This window comes from Daphnia magna, linkage group LG2 (assembly GCF_020631705.1).
Source record: "Daphnia magna isolate NIES linkage group LG2, ASM2063170v1.1, whole genome shotgun sequence".
Taxonomy (NCBI): Eukaryota; Metazoa; Arthropoda; class Branchiopoda; order Diplostraca; family Daphniidae; genus Daphnia; species Daphnia magna.
Window position 1 is genome coordinate 10,722,545 of NC_059183.1, and position 17,784 is coordinate 10,740,328.

General features: G+C 38.7%; 1 protein-coding gene and 2 pseudogenes across 1 annotated transcript; 2 read left to right on the top strand and 1 right to left on the bottom strand.

Moving 5' to 3' along the window:
- Nucleotides 1-4,877: 4,877 nt before the first annotated feature.
- On the bottom strand, nt 4,878-5,766 carry LOC123469911. The gene is made up of 2 exons (XM_045169253.1): nt 5,154-5,766; nt 4,878-5,038 (listed from the first exon to the last, which is right to left on the bottom strand). Exons 1-2 carry the CDS (start codon nt 5,764-5,766, stop codon nt 4,878-4,880), a joined length of 774 nt encoding a protein of 257 aa, XP_045025188.1.
- A 5,185-nt stretch (nt 5,767-10,951) lies between these two features.
- On the top strand, nt 10,952-13,630 carry LOC123469912 (annotated as a pseudogene).
- Nucleotides 13,631-16,487: 2,857 nt separating this feature from the next.
- Nucleotides 16,488-17,728, top strand: LOC123469913 (annotated as a pseudogene).
- The last annotated feature ends 56 nt before the right edge of the window (nt 17,729-17,784 follow it).

Consider the following 17,784-nt stretch of genomic DNA (forward strand, 5'->3'; position numbering starts at 1 on the left):
CTAGGTATACCTAGTAATAGTAATACCTAGTTTTTGAAAAATTATTTCCTAGGTAATTACTTAGGTAATTTCCATTTTTTGCAGCATTGTCAAATAAATGGCAACTATCTTTTCATTTCATTGGAATTTAACAAAGACAGGATTTTCGTTTGCTAGCCACGCTAAGCTTCTCTGCTTTGTGGTAGACAGGCCCGGCACCGGCAGCCTGCCGGCGGCAGCCTGCCGGTTCAGATTCGAGTTAGACGGAAGCTCCCAACAAGTTAAGTGACGAAAAATCTAGTGAACCTGTTTTAACTCAGCATACTCATCATTATGCGACATGGTGCGAGGGTACTATAAATAAAGTTTGTGATTCCCGTAAAAATTATATTTGTGAAAAAGAAGACGGACAAGCCCCAGAAGCTGTTGCTCAGATTCTTCCGAACTTGCAGGATCAAACATCATTTGAATTGATAAAGCCGGCTTATCCCGATTCACATACGGATGCGTCTACTGGAAAAGGTATGAAACCATACGGTCGGCAATATCAAAATAAGTGGGCTCAAACATTTACTTGGTTATCGTTCGACTCGCATAAAAATTGTGTATATTGTGCTGAGTGTAAAAGGGCAGTGCAAATGGCCATGCCTCTACCAGCGTCATCCCGAGAAAAAGATTCTTACTTAAATTTTGTCGTGAATGGCTTTTCCAACTGGAAAAAAGCACTGGACAGATTCAAATGAAACGAAAATTCGGATTTTCACAAGGTTTCTGTATAAATGATTCGATCTGCGACGGGGATTGTATCAGTGTCCAATCAGATGGATAAAATTAAGAAAAAAGATGCTACTGACTCTCGCCATGCCCTCAAGATTATTTTTACTACGCTTCAGTATCTGGCTACCCAAGGAATTCCAATTTGAGGAAAAAAAGAAGAAGATTCCATTTTCCACCGCTTAATCAAATTATGGGCAACTGACAGTTTAACATTAAACAAATGGTTAAATCGCGAAGAAAAGTATAAGTGGCTTCCACCCGAAATTTCAAACGAAATTTTGGAACTTATGGCTCACTCAACTTTAAGAAAACTTTTTAGTGAATTAAAATCTTCCCATCATTTTGCATGATGCTGGACGAAACAGCCGACATTTCATGCTCAGAACAAATATCGGTTTGTTTCCGGAAAGTAACTGAAAAATTCGATGTAGAGGAACTGTTTTTGGGTTCAGTCTTTGGAACACATCGACGCATATTTGTCAGGAGAAAAGCCGGCGAAAGATATAGGAATGAGTGCCTTGTACCAACTGTAAAATTTGGAGGGGGTTCGGTAATGTGTTGGGGGGCAATTTGTGCTAAAAGAGCTTTACCACTGCACAGAATAGAAGGGATCATGACTAAGCAAACTTATCACCAAATTTTGATTCGTAAGGTAAAAAAAATTCTCTTTTGTTTTGTTAGCACAAATGACAGCAAAATTTTATACTAGGCAGTGCCAGGAGGTCTTCGATTACTCGGAGAAGGATTTGTCTATCAAGAAGACAATGATCCTAAACATTCGTCACATCTTTGTCGAGGATATTTAGAAAGAAAAGAAAAATTAGGTAGACTAATGATTTCTCGCCTAATTATTATTTTCTAAAATTTGTTATTTGAGTCTAGGAGTGTTAAAGCGCATGGTTTGGCCTCCTCAAAGCCCGGATTTAAATCCTATTGAGCAGGTCTGGGATTTTGTAAAATCTAGGCTAGAAGAATCCGACAGAGTCACCGTGAGAACCATTTGGATGGAACTGGAGAAAGCTTGGAACTTGATTACGCCCGAATTAATACAGCGATACATCGGCACAATGGCCGACCGATGCCGAGCAGTAAAACTAGCCAAGGGAGGACACACAATATATTTTAAAAAATCTGATTATTTTCATTTTCGCATAGCATATTGCATATTTCATTGTTTATTTTCTAATGGAACTAAGATTAAAATTGAAACTTTTCGCTTTTTCGCAATATTTGCAAATAAAAATTTCCCATCAAACACATTTTTTTGTATAAAAATAACTACGTGATTCACGAAGAGAATTAAAGTAACCTCAAACCATATTCTGTGAAAGCTGGCGGCTGGTAGCAACAGCCCGCATCTTGCAGTGCCTCTGGTGGCGACATCGCCAGTTTTGATTTTTCCGTAAAAATGTTGAGGGGGGTAAACTTCGGGGTGTATAGAAGGGTTCTTTTAGTTGGTTTGGCTGTAAATCATACTTTGGATTAGTATAGAGTGAAGAATTGTGCATCTTTTAGCACAAACAAAAAGATTTTAGCTTTATTTTTAGTTTTTTTTGTATATTTTTGAAAACGCCGTATTTAACACGGCGCATATGGGGGAAAACGTGGTGTACCTAATAAAGTGAACGATACCGTAGCGCCATGGGGGTTAATCCTACGACATTTTTGTGTGTATAAAAAATGTAGATCATCATTAGATCTACTCAGGAAAAAAATACAAAAAATCTAGCCCAAGCCGTTCAAGAGTATTTGCACTTTTTTTAAGACACGTAGTGCCATAAGAATGCACTGAAAAAAGGGGGGTGTACCTAATAGTTTGGTGGGTACTGTATCTTGAAGGAGACCTTTATCCAACTACAGCTTCGGTAATTCCGTCCATCTTGTCCCTAGAAGAGCATTTTCAAATCACGAAAGAAAAGGACCGTGATGCAAGTATGAGGCGTTTGTGTAAAGTAGGGATTACGGAGATGAAAAAGTGATTTGGAAGCTTTATGGATGTAAAACATGACGAATCTGATCAAATTTATTTGATTTTCTCTCTACTCCATCCAAGTAAAACTTTTGAATTAACCAGAGAATTGTTTCAAGAAGGGAAGCGTAGACTTTTGGATTTCATAAAACAGGAAATAGCCAAGGGAAATTGCCAAAGCAGATTGAAGTAACTCCTTATCTTACTACTGAGACTCCGCAATCCGCAATCTAAATGTGATTTTTCTAGATTGAAATTTTTCAATCCTTGAATTTCTTCTTAGTTGATATTCAATAATTCAACTTCAAATTTTCCATATTGTCTTTCTATTTCAGATCCGCATACTCAACTGTTCAAGCATAGAAGAATCGTCAACACTTCATCTTCCGCTGTACAAGAAGATTCTAATATTGCTGAATTGAAAAGGGAGGTAGAGGAGTACATTGAAATCTTGAACAAAGAAGATTTTAATGAAGAATTGGACCCCTTCCTTTTCTGGAGAGAAAAACCGTACGTCTCTCGTCGACTGTGCTTTCTGTCCACGCTGACACTTGCCACACCTCCTTCTAGCTCTCTGTCACTGACCCCTGCGTCTCGAGAGAATTTGGGTCGAAAGCTTTCCTCTGTGTAGAATGCGACACTTGCTCGCTTCCGACGCCCTCCGCTTCCTGTCGTCTCATTTCCGCCGATATGGCTTGTGCGTCGATTCTTTCCTGGAAAATGGGCACTGACATCTGCGGGATAAACGACTCATGGTCGTCGAACTCTGCTTGTCGAGTCCGCGATCCCTGATCGTTATCGACGGCCCGCACTTCCAGTCGCTCTTCGCCTCCCGCTCTGGTTCGTGCGTCGACCATTTTCTTGTTCCCTACCTCACAAGCATCTTCGCACTGCTCACGTGCAGATAACGGACCGTGTGCCCCTTTCGTTACAGCACTCCTTGCTTCCAGATTCCGAGAATCCTGGTTGCCCTGTGTGTCCTTAGAACTCTTCACCCTGTGGTTCGGAATCGGACTGGTATTGTGATGGATCTGGAACTTCTCTCAGTAGGGACCCCTCTCTGGTCAACCACATACCTTTCTGTCCCAAAGTGAGGTCACTCACTTCCAGTGTGCCCACGGATCAGGGTTGTCAAATCCCAAAAAAATTCCTGAAATAAAAAAAAAATCCCAAAATTTAATATCACAAAATTTAAAAAAAATCGCCATAATTATTAAAGATATCTCAAATAAATTGTTTCACATGTTTTTCTAAAATCTTATTTCTCAGTTTTGAATTGTGGCTGAAATTTTGGCATTTCGGAAATATTTTTTATCAAATATCATTAAACTTTAGTGAAAAAAAACTTTGTTAATAACTTAAAGAAAAGCGAAAATTGTGACTTGCGGATTGCTTTGGACAGGAAAAGACCAGTCACTGCTACAGTTACCCATTGCAGAATTACATCTAGCTCGCATGGTGAAATGACAACAGAATCGGCGTGTTCATTATTTCGCTTAAGCCAACCTTTGATTCGCATGAGGCTCGACACCGCTACATTTTTCTAGCCTATTTCTTTTCGGATCTTTATTATTTTAAATGCACTAAAGACACTTTCGGATGAAGCGTTGGAGACTGGAAGTCAGAACAAGAGAGAAATGCATTTTCGGAGATTTTGGTAACATACTTTGGTGGCTGAATTTCTTAAATGTAATACATAACACCAATAACTTTCTACTCCGAAAGTAGCAATCTGTGACTCGGTTTCCAACCCACAGTTTTCAAAAACACTGGTACCTAGCATCGCCTGACCCTTCCATTCATTTTCGGCGGGGAAGGGGTCGCAGGAGTCTTTTAGCTTCGGAAAGCGTTTGAATAAGAGTTGGAGATTTCTTGTAGTCAAGTTACAAGCATTAGCCGGTTTCAACATTTCATCTATTTGAAAATGTCCTCGGTGAAGTCAAATCGATTTTTCATATCCAGAATGGTATCTATGGAAAATTTTCTACAATTATCACGGAAATGATCGAGTCTATTACGCTGCTAAATTCCTTAGTCTTGCGATAGGCAAATTCTTCTATACCGCTACATTAAATGAAATAAAATAAATTCATTGAATAGATAAATTGAATATTTCTGAAAAGAATAAGTGTCATGTTAGAGGACATATCAGCTAACTATTTTCCTTGTCTGGCAGCTCTAATAGATCTCGATCAATATCGTTTCCAAAATGGTTTTCCAAAACCGAAATAATAAGGAAACTTGAATATTCCTCCAATTCACTTTCAGTGGCTGAATCCTTAACTTCATCAATTGAGTTATGAGCAATGATCCCTAAATAAAAAAACACAATTCAAATATATAACTATTTGTAAAATAAAAAATTTTCTGCCTTACCGAGATAAAGATTTCCAAAGGTTGTCCTTATTCAAAGGATTCAAACTATTACAAGAAGTTTCACGGACGTAGTCGATGTGCATAAAATTACTGGCGAACTCACGAATAATTTTTTCATACTTTCTCTTGAGTTCTTGCACAAGTGGCAGCATGGCCTGAAACGTGGTGTTAAATTGTTTAGGGTGCTTAATGCATAAGAGACAAATTCTTGGCCACGTCAAGAGATCTCGTGTCTTCAGAATGTCGGCCATGGTTTTATCGATCTTGTTTAAACTTCCCTCGCCTACTACATCAGTGAAGTAGACACATAAGGCGTTGTACTGCTGAAGAATACGATTTACGGCATTTTTTAAAGTTAGCCACCTGGTTGATGAAGGTCGAAGAATACATTCCTTGGTGCCGTCCCCGAAGTCTTCAAAAGCTTCAAAACTTTCCCTTCTTTTAGGGCTGCGAGCAAAATGGTTGAACACATAATCAACAAGTCCTTCCAGTTCTCTTGGTAACTCTTTTGACGCATGAGACGCAATAAGGTGTACGCTATGACACGCACACTTTAGTATCAGAACGATGTTGGGGACGGGCTTCTTAGGAAGCACTGAAACTGAATTATTCACGCCGATCATCGCCTTGCACGTGTCTGCTGAAAAGCCCACGACGTTGTTCATGTCACATTTAATTCCAGATAGCAAAGTCAGTAGAGAATCACAAATGGCCTCTGCAGTACCATTGGTACACTTCACTAGATTGAGCAGCTCACAGTTTAAACGCCTCTGTTCAAACTCTTAGTACTGTACAACAATATCAGTTTTTTTCCACCACGAAATCAGTTGTTTTGTCGGGGATTACCCCGAAATATGTGGTTTTTTATGTGGCCTGGAGATCCTTGATCAAAAATGCTCCTAAACCTAAGTAGCATTTTGAAACTAAAACCTAAAAATTCTCAGCTTAAGAATACATTTGTCCGCTTACCATCTCTTATTATGTTGCCGGCTTTTTGCCTTCCGAGTGGAAATCTGCTCAATAGTCTTATCGTTAGAAATCGATTTAAAAAGCGGAACCAATCTGTCAGAGATACAGAGAGCTAAGGGGTTTTCTGCAATAAACCCACATAGCACAGGTCGGTACCACGGACATCCACAGTTTATCCAACACGGATAAGGGTGATTTCCTACGGACATCCGTGGAACTGCCTGATTTCTGAACTGGATGTCCCTTGGGTATTGACTGAATATTACAAGAACTGCCGGGAAGATGCCGTCGGACATTCTAAGAACATCCGACAGGACTACTTTTGGCTGTAAATAAGACAATATAAGCGAAATGAACAAAGCCGAGTCAAGATTCGAACGCGGATCTTCCACTTCATAGTTGGAATCTCTGACCATTCTGCCAAAACCTTTCACAATCATTTCAACTATATTTTGTTACTGAATCAAAATATTGTGAAATACTTGTGAAATGTTTGCTGCTGGGGATGCCAAACGGCTGCCAGCTGCCTTATATAATTATCAGCTTATAACAATTTTTAAATAATTTAAAACTTAGATCACTGATATAAAAAATGTAAATTAAATCGTAAAAACTAACTTCTCGTTATAGTTTTTTTCAAAATTTTTATAAAAAGCCAAGAGATTGTCTTAACCCCCCCCCCCCCCCCCCAAAAAAAAAACCAAGCTAACCCTTCCGTTTGCCAAGCTAAACACATTGTGTTGGAAAATTGAAGTCCTCTTTAGTTTTAAACACATTTTTTTTTGTAAAAAAAAAACAAAACATTCAAAAATCTTCTTGACTGTTGAATGGACGTCCGTAAAATCACATTTTTAAACAATCATTTGCACTTCAGTAGTTGCTATCCAACGGACATCCCTGGAACTATTCATAGAGTACATGGATATCAAACGTGTGTTCGGCCATTAATCGGACATCCGACGGCAGAAGTGTGCTATGTGGGAACATACAGAGTCGTGTTTCGATTCCGGACACTTTCCTCTTTTGCCTACAGTTAAGGTACTGTTGCATTGCATTTCGTTCGTTATCTTGTTCAGAATGTAACTCCATATATTCCTTATGCTTTTTAGTTTTGCAGTGCTTTCGCACATCGTAACATGATGCAACTAAGCATCCGCTGAAGGTCTATTGGGTTGCTTTTTCAACTGCCAAACGCAGTTTATGAATAGTATTCCCGCCATTATGTGGCAGCAAGTAGTGGTAGCAACACAGCTACATGTCGGACCCTGCGCAACGTTGTTGAATTTAATAGTACCAAACAGTATTTTTTATCCGTTGAGCCTTTTACCGTCCAGATTTGCTTTTTTGGGTCAAGTGAAATGCGTTCTTCTTCAATAAGTTTATTGTCCATTGCTTAATAGTTGCATAATAGTTAAAGAAGCTAGTTAATTCATTTACTTATACAGAGCCGGTATAAAAAAATATTACGAATTACGGTTTAAGAGTTGTTAATGAATTAAAAATCCACTCTCATTGGGGGTGATACTGGGCACGGTTTTGGGGGTACAATCGGACGAAATCGATTTTTTAAGGGCGGAGCCTAAGTTGGTTCAATCATAGTCCAAAAAAATTGTCTGCTTCGAAAAATTTGTTTTACTAACAATCGATCAAGAATCGATCACGCAATATCTAAGATGCCCCGCCCACTTCTCCATATGGTATCGAAATTGTCCAGTCCTCCCCCCCCCCACTTCATTCGTTTATTTTCTTCATGTTAATTTATTTTTTTGAAATTTAATCTACGCTAAAATAGATGTTCTATTGATAAAGTATTTAGGGACATTTTTTTAACATTAATTACTAGAAACTTTTAGTGTAATTTACCGTGTCCAGTATGGGACACCCTCTGTCCAGTTTCATCCCCACATTTTTCCTCAACAACAATTTTACCCCTATTTTTCAAAATTCAATAACTCGTAAACTATATAACGTATGGCAACGAAAAAATTCCCTAATGTTATATAAACAACGTTCTTTACACTAATCTAATTTATTTCAGCATAACATTGTTACACACTGAATAACAGACAAAACAAAGTTTTTGTCCTGTTTGACCCCGCTCTCCCCTACTCAACATCCGACCTCAACATCTGTCGGACATCCGACGGACTGCATTGTGTTATGTGGGTCAGGTGAGTTTTCCCGATCATGATTGGGTTGTTGCAGCTAAGCACAAATTAATCCCGTCCGCATATGCTGGCATCAAAATTCAAAAAGATGGAATTGGAAGCCCAGCAGCAGTTGGCTTTTCAGGGCCCATTTATATAGCTTTATGATCTGGAAAACATTCTTCATCCACTGCCTATGCCCAATTGCCCACGTATTAGACTTTGAAAGAGTTTTTCAGCTACCAGAATTTGACGAGCTTTCGAAGAACCGTGATGGTGTCGTAAAACCAGTGTTTATTTTTACGGTAGATGGTGAGCCTGACGAGAATCCTTGCTTCCAAAAGACAATTGAGGTTGGCATTCACCATTTCCTTCAGAACGATCTGGAGGCTTTGTTCATCACTACTAATGCTCCTGGAAGGAGCGTTTTCAATAGAGTCGAGAGAAAAATGGCTCCTTTGAGCAAGGAGTTATCAGGCCTCATTATTCCCCGTGATAATTTCGGCGACCTTTTTGATGACCAAGGAAAAACAGTCGATAGTGTCTTTTAAAAAAATAACTTCGAATATAAAGGTAAATTTTTTATTTTTACATTGCTAGAATGTAAAATTACCTTTATGTAAAAATTCTAACTATCAACAGGTAAACAGCTGGCTGAAATTTGGTGATCAGTCGCGGTCGATGGCTTTCCCACTGTTGCTGAATTTATTCAGCCTGAAAAATCAGAGCTCAAAAGTGAAAATTTGATGACAAAACCCCAGCTCTGGTTGGCAAACCATGTGAGGACCAGTCAAGATTGTCGCGGGTTTAAAAGGAGATTGGTTATCTCTTCGCAGAGATGAGTCATCCGCTCCTTGGACAACGCTGCGATCGTGGTGAAGAAATTATAGGGAGAAGTCCGCTCTAAGAAAGATACGCAGATACGCAGTCAGGAAGGGGAGTAATTCGCGCGAAGGTGTAAAACACTGCCCCGAATCTGCGTGAGATGAGTCTCCATCGGGTGAGCTCCCGAAGCTGGGCTCCGTTAGTGGTTTCCCTAGAGGTTTTCAGACGTTTCTCCAACTTTTGGTAATGGTTATCCCTTTTTGTTCGAGTTAAACCATTGTTTAGAATTAAGTCATCACTTGTTGTATTCGTTTGTGCTTGTTTAAATACAACCAGTGTGACAATATTTCACTCAAATTGGGAAATGTGTCGACACAGCTTGCTGCTCTCGGCCAAGAAGCTCCTATTTCTCCCTAATTCCTTCAAGATTTTAATTCTGCCTATACCAATTCATCAGTCAAAAGAAAGATTAAAAGCTCCTGAGTCAAGAGCAGATCAAGAGAATCACCAATTCCCATCTCTGTTTGTTTCTCTCGCTCTTAAGTGGGACGATCTGCTACCACGTTCAACAAGGTCGTTCAAGAAATTACCGTTTGATCTCTATTGTCCGTCAGTTCAGAAAACTTTGGTGAAGCGCACTTGCAAAGTGTCACGTTTATTTTGCTTCCAAAGTTGTGCTACAAACACACTTTGTTGTGCATAAGGCGGTTACTACTACACCAGTAGTTAAAATTCGACCTCTAAGACTTGCTGCTAAGAGACAGAGGGAATTAATGGCTGTTAATATATCAGAAGAGAGAGAAGAGGAAACAGTCAAGTGGATTCACGAAGATGATCTTGACTTGGTCGGCCTTACTATTCCTAACGAGGATTCAGATCATTTTTCAACAACCGTTCCCATCTTCACGATGGATAAACATCTAGCGTAACCATGGGAAGAAGATATTCTTTAATATTTTTTTCAGTATTAGGCATAAAAGAGTTTCCGACTGCATTTCTTAATCTACTACCAGATCCAGAATTCTCAAGTTAATAAAGACTCATTGAAAAACGTCGATTTCTTTTGGTCTCAATTATTAATTTAAAAAAGGGGTGGGGTTAAAAGTATTGTGACGTGCCGTTTAGGGGGGTTGGAGGTTTTGTGACGGTCCGTGACGAGGAGGGGAGGGGGTTAAATTTTTCCAAAAACAGCGTGACGTCGTATTTGAACGTCCCCATCTCGCAATTCAGCCCAATCCCATCTGGTGTTTTAGTCCCATAAGGCCCTCTTGAAAAAAAGTGTTTTTCAATCTATGCATAATTATTAGTGCAAATTTTTGCTTAAGTGTAATTTTAATATGTAGTTTGAATTTATTAAGACTTTATAAAAGAACTTTAAACAACCAACTCTATCTAATTTTTCTTAAATAGATGATTAGATAGCCCTTACCAAGAGCTATCATTTATGTAAAATTTCTTAATTTTGGACTAATTTTGGACAGTTTTACCGTAAAAAATTATTTAAATTTTAAACACGCTTCGGTTAGTTCTGTGCGGTTTAGCGGGTCTTATGTTATCCCCATACCAAAGCAATAAATGAAATTTAAATACAGTGCTGGTCCAGTTATAGAACCGCCTAGCTATGGAACCAGCTCGGTTATCGAACCGATTTTTCTTTGCCGTGTTTCAGCGCCACCGTTGGCCGTATTATGAACTATATCGATTTTCTATAGCGGGAATGAATGGGTTTGGCCTTTTAAAACATGCAAAAAAATATTACTCTAATGGGTTTTATCTTTTTAGGCAATGTTGTACATCGGTTCAATGACCCAACTAATAATAATAGGCGGTAAAGTTATTCATACCAAATACAATAGAAAAAATTAGTCATTTTGTTACTTTTCTCTGCGTCTTTGTTCTGGTGTCTGAAATGGGAAAGCCCGTGTTGGTAAATGTGCGTAGTAAGAACAAACCAAGAAAATGTTTATCTTTGGAAGACAAAATGAAAGTTATCGAACTTATTGAGGGGAAAAAATCTGAAAAGTATATTGCGTCTTTGTTTGGTGTTTCGAAATCACAGATACATCGAATAAGTGTAAACAAAGAAAACATTAAGGAATTTTCAAGCAGGAAAGTGTTTAAGCCGTCAAAACAACGGATGTCAAATGATTCGCGTTATCCCGAATTGGATGCTGCTGTTTTAAATTGGTTTAACGCCATGAGAAATCCTACTTCCAGATGCAAGCCACTCTCTCTCTCACGAGCTCACATTCAAGCTCGTGCATCCCATGAAGCCAAGAATAGAGGAATTTTGAATTTTAAAGCATCTGACGGGTGGTTTCGCAATTGGAGGAAGCGTTGCTCTATCGGGCCTAGTGTTCGTCTTTTTGGAGAGGCTGGAGACGTTAACCTAACTGAATTGGAACCTCTCATTAAGATTTTTCCTTTAAATTTGAAATACTTTTATCCTAAATTACTTTAGTTGATTTTTTATAGGCGATTCGTGACAAATTGGTATGCTATAGAGCATCTCATGTCTTTAACATGGACGAAACGGGCTTGTTTTTTCGTGCTTTACCGACACGTACGTACGTAAGCAGTGAGGAAGGATGTCGAAAATCCATCAGGGGTACAAAGGCTCTTCGAGCAAAAGACAGAACCCCTTGATCAGGGAATAATTTCTGCCTTGAAGACTCTACAAAAAGGAAATGTTAACCAGATATATTGATGCGTACGAAAAATTTGACGAGCTTCAAGAATTAGCAAAAAAGGTACTTTACATACGACAATAACTATCAAATAAGCAAATAATATATACGATATATACAAATAACAATAAATAGCCTAAAATATCTAGATTAATATAAGAATAATAAATATCTGTGTTATCTAATATCATATATATATATACAAAGAAAAATCTACATCTATTATACATATTAAATAATAAACATTTCCTATTTTAATACTATAAATAGGCCAAGCAGGGAAGAAAAAGTCTCCAATTCAATCTCTCGGCTAATGTTTTAGATGCTGGACAAATTGTTAAGAAGTGCTGGGAGTGCCTGGAGAGTACAACTATTTCTGCGTGTTTTATCCATTCTCGTTGTCTTCCGCACCTTCCAGATGAAATTGGTTTTGGTAAAGCACGCGATTACAGGACACAGCTACAGCGACGTACCATTACTGATATCTGCGACATTTTTTCGAACTTTTCAATTGAGCCATGCAATTTGAATAAGCTTGAGTCTCTGGGTCTAGGGGAGTTGACCGAAATAATCCATAAGGAGGGTGCATCATCAGGAGCTGGTATGATTGAAAGATGGTTGCATCTTGAAGCTAACCCAGAAGTTGTTGCAGCTCAGGAAGTTGAATGTTTTAATGAAGTCAGTGACAATTTTGACCGGTCCATTTCGAATGAAGCGGAAGCGGAAGCTTCTTCGTTAATGAACGTTGAACCCCCTCCTTCACCCCCTAATCCAGTTTCAGTTAATAGCCTTGCAAAGTTATCAGACGAAACAATTAAAAGTATGTTATTAAAGTATTGTGTTGCTGCTATAGAAAAAAATATTGAAGATCCCGTGTTATTAAAATTAGCTCAGGGCATCAGATCCCATTTAACTAAGTGATATGATTTTGACTAAGTCTTTTCGTTAAATTTTATCTTTTTTTAATTACCTTTATGACTATAACTCTTTTTGTGTCATTTTGTTTTGTTTTTTCCAATTTGTTAATCGAGTTTGTACAATAAACTGCCATTTTTTTTTACTGGTGATGGGTCATCCTCTTTGTGGTAGAATCCTTTTCTTGGTAAAGAAGTTGAGGAATTGTTAAAACTTATTATGATAGCTTTCACTATTCATTCTTATCTTCTAGCACCATGTTCCATTCCAGTCCTTCTACCAACTCTAATTTCTTTTTCCTTCTGGTATGACAACAGTTCTTCTAGTTCATCAAACCACTTTCTCTGTGGATGGTCCCCCACCATAATAGCCATAGACTATATTACACATATATTAAAAATCTTTTTAAGTTAGTCATAGCAGCGGTTCGAACACGGGACTCTAGATCCATAGCGAACAGCATTACCACTCTGCTATGTGCCCTTACATTCTAAGACCGTCAAAGTTTGAGGGATGAAAGAACCGACGATAGGTGGCACTAAGATCGGGTGCTTGGTTATAGAACCATTCAGTTATAGAACCGCGCACAGGCCGGTTCTATAACTGGACCGGCACTGTAACAGGAATGATACTTAAACATTGCCTATTACTTGCGAGATGGGGGATTACCTGAGACCCAATAAACCGCACCGACCTACCCGATATTAGTTTAAAATTTAAATAATTCGTTACGGGAAAACCATAGGTCCAAAATTAATAAATTTTACATAAATGGATAGCTCTTGGTAAGGGCTATCCATTTCTGTATAATGTTGAGCAAATATTATTAGGAAAACAAGTTTGAAAAAGAAATACAATTTTTACATATGTCTAGTGAGTCGAGTATATTCATAGAGCGCAAAAACTACAACAACCTTTCTGTCAAAAACTTTTTTTTTAATGTAAATTCTTTTAATTACTTTACAGAAATGGATAGCGCTCATTAAGAGCTATCCAATTATGTAAAATTTATAGATTTTGGAGTTATAGATTTCCCGCAAAAAATTTATTTACATTACCAGAGAGATGGCGAGACCCGCCAAACTGCACTGACCTACCCGATAAATGGTGAATCAGTTTAGTACTCCAATAAGTACTTTTGTAAGCCTTTTTTTACAGAAATGGAAAGATTTTATCGAAATATGGCCATTTCCATAATAGTTTTAAATTTGTGACTTTAAGTTTTCCCGTTAAAATTTAATATCCCCGTGAAAAGGGATGACCCATAGGCACTTGGGTAACAATAAAGTAAATAAAATAAAAAACACACCGATGTGTCATACATTCTCGATGTCTATTAAATTCATGGAAGATTTAAAATAGGTAAAAATATTGTATTTATATGAATAAATAAATTATAAACAATAAACTACATAATAAAAATTGAGGGAAGAAAAAAACAAATGAAATGGCAGCGCTGCAGAAAACTCCACTGTGGAGAGTGTGCACCGGAAAATGCATCGGCTGTGCAAAAAAGGTGCATCGCGCTGTAGGCTGTTATCGCTCGGAATCACCACGAAACGTCGCGATGATCGATTTCTAGTTGTATATCAGAGGCCCGAGATAGTCCTACTATGATGAAGCGATGAAGGTTTTGACCCTTCGACACCATCTCACGGATAAGTCTCGGCCCCGGTGCAAATATGACTTGACCTTGACGAGCTTAATAACGGAAGGTGCTGGCACGATGGCGAGAAAAATACATTTGTGTGTGTGTGTGTGTGTGTCGCGCCAGTAACTTCCGTTGTTAGCTGGTCAAGGTTAACACAACCCATGTTGCACCGGGACCGAGCACTACTCGCGGAGACCAAGTTTTTATTTTAGAAGGGTTTTATCAATGAGGTAACAGTGTGAGCGCCAGATGGTGAAGTCTTAACTCATGTTTTTTTCTCTGATTAGCTCTCGCTGAGTCGCTGGATAACGCCTCGCCACCATTGAAGATATATTCAAGTTTACAGGCCTTAACCATTAAGTAGGTCTGGTTACAATAGAATAGGGGATATCGCGACGAGACGACGACAGAAGCCATGTTCTTGGCAGTCATAGATTAGATGATTAAACTACTACACTACTCCCGACGTCACTTTTCACAAACCAGAATTTTTATCTCGCTCTCTCCGAAAGTGCTGCACCAAGCGGAGGTCTGATTGCACTAACAAGAGCGATAGAGTTTTCGAATACCAGCACCAAGCGGAGGTCTCGAGAGAAAGCGTTGTAGTGCATGAGATCTCCACATGGTGCAGCACTTTTGGAGGGAGTGAGCCCGAAAAAGCCTTAAAAATCGGGTTCGCGAAAAGTGACGTGGGGTGTGGCCTAGCCACAAGGCGTTTTACATGGAATACCATGGACTACTCTATTGTTAAAGACGGGACTCTTTCCCTATCTCGCCTTGTTAAAGGGTGTCGGGTGGGCTATTTTCATGAAAAAAAAAACATCGTTAAATGCAGCTTTGAAAGGCAATTGTAACCATCTATTTTTTTCTTTATAAAACGAATCATTTAAGAAGATATTGCGATTAAAATTTTGGTAGGAGGGGAATTGGGCGGGCCGCCGGTGCCAGCTATCAACCAAAAATCGCAAGTTCTTGCTGATTGACAACTGAACTCGAAATTGTCGGGTGCCATCTATCAACTGAAATCGCATGATCTTGCTGATTGACAACTGAATTTGCGTTTTAAATATCAACAGTGCTTTGAAATTGTTACTTTTTGTCTTCGTGTTTGGCAAAGATGACATCCTGCATCTGAGATCTAAATAGCTACTTTAAAAAATAGGTAAAACTGCGAAACGACTCTTTTTTCCGTATTTTCGTAAGTAGCTCTAGCCATTAAAAGGTTTCCCCACCTAGGTTTTCCTCGTTCTCGCCTTCAATTTTTCTGTGTCGTTTAATTTGATTTGTCTTTTACAACAAAAACTTAGTATGAGGGTAAAAATGAAGACAACGCGAGTAGAAGTGAGCTAGCTTTGGCGGGGGTGAGCGAGCTCAGGCGGGGGTGAGCGCGTAAACGGTACGGTACCCCTAGCGGCTGAAGGGTGCATTTAATGTTTTTGCGTCTGCTGGGCTTTTGTAAATAGCTCACCTCCGCCTGAGCTAGCTCACTGCATGTGTGCGTGCGTGTTGTACCGCTTAATTGTCAAGAGTGCTCTTAATTAATTCAGTAATTGCTGTACGCGTGTGATTCAATCTGCAGTTTAATAGGCACACTGACAAAATGATTCGTAAGGGCCGTAAACCAGCTCCACAAAGTGAAGAGGAAAGGCTTCAGCAAGAGAAGGAAAAAGAAAAAAGTCAGCTAAGAAAGGCGGCTAACCGAAATGCAGCAAAACGAGCGAAGCGAGAACCCAAGTTCAACATGGGTCCTGTTCTAGGGCATGCAAAGGAGTTAACTGAGAAGTCAGTGACCAACAACCAAGAACGGCAACTCAAACAGCAAGCCCAACAAAGTTCTCATAAAACCCAACCACAATACAACACAAAGAGCAGCAGCTCAGCTGGTTATTAGTGCACATAATCCATCCTTTTTTATTTTCCCTAATTAATCATCTAATTGTGTGACAGGTAATGAAGACTTGGATTGTTTACCGGATCCAGAAGGCATGTATTTGAAGAGCCTGTACCGATAAATTTGGTAAACCGTGCCCGCTTGGTTTGCATTGTGACGGGTGTCACAAATGCGTAAGGAGGTATACGGATAAAAAGTGAGTTGTACTTTTAAGTAAAAACTTTTCACTGGATAAAAAGATAACATTTTTATTATCGAATTTCAGGAAGAAAGGCAAAGCTTGGTTTGGTGATAAACTTCTCCCGGAAAAAACACAATAAGCAGTAAATGTGGAAATTCTCAGTTTCTTGCCGCCAGAGAAGTTTCGACCAAATACAAGAAATTGGAAGCAACAGGAATTGTTATGGCTTCTTGTGGTCACGACGTTGTTCACACTGCTGTCGAAATGCGCGAGGGAGAAACATTTAGAGATACTTTTGCAGCGCATATTAAATGCAGGGATTTTAATGCAAAGTTCTTGATCAACGACGTCATTTGTCAATATTGGGATTTTGCGAGAAATATAGAACTCCTTTTGCCAAAATACAAGTATCTGACGGAAAATATGAGTCCGTTTTTGTCGTATGTGCATGGTCAAGCGCACGGCTGGTATTGTCAAGTAACTGAATTAATTCAATAGCATGAAAACTTTCATTTATTTTTTTTCACTTAATTTTTTGTAGGTTCTATATTTTGGCACTGGAAGGAAGGCGCATGTATGTTGTTAGGGGAAGAAACAGAACGCGTTTTTTCGATTTATGGACCATTCCAAAATTCAATCAAATGCATGAGCGAAGGAAGTTATGTTGCATAATGGGTTATATTTCATTTTTTACTTAATATTAATAGAATTTGAATCTTTAGACTGGATTGACTTTTTCACTTGTGCAGGCTTCTATATCAATGAAAGAAAAGAGTGGAACATACCACGAATAATAACAATTAGAATGTTCAAGGTAGTTGAGGAGATGTGTGTAACAAAAATCTGTTAAAGGTGATATCGGCTTTAATTTTTAGGCTGTTGCTGGACTGAAATTCTACACAGCTCGTTTCCAAATGTTGTTGGATGCAAACCAGTTGACCGAGGAAGATTTCTCATCCATTCAAGAGGAACTGATAAAAGAAGCTTTCGAATACAGTATGCATACTGTAAATAAAATATATATCATTCTTAATTCTTAATTATGTTTCCTCATCTACTTCATAATCAGAGAGTGGATCAAAGCGGAAGACTACAACCGATATTTCCACACTACAAGATGAGTTAGAATGGTTACATTACGAGTGGATAAATGTAAAAAACAGAGTGTCTGCCGTAGCAGGTTTGTTTTACGTTATTTAAATATTTCACTTCTGTCATAATTACCACCGTTTTAACCAGAGGGGTGTAAATGGAGAACGAAGTTGAGGAGGAAGCAAGGGACCTTATACGCTTCAGCCCCAAAACCGCCGAATTTGCGAATCAAGATCTTGAAGAAACTCCTCTTGAACTCATTACCATAGAACATTTTGAAGAAGGTCAAGATCTTGAAGAAACTCCTCTTAAACTCATTACCATA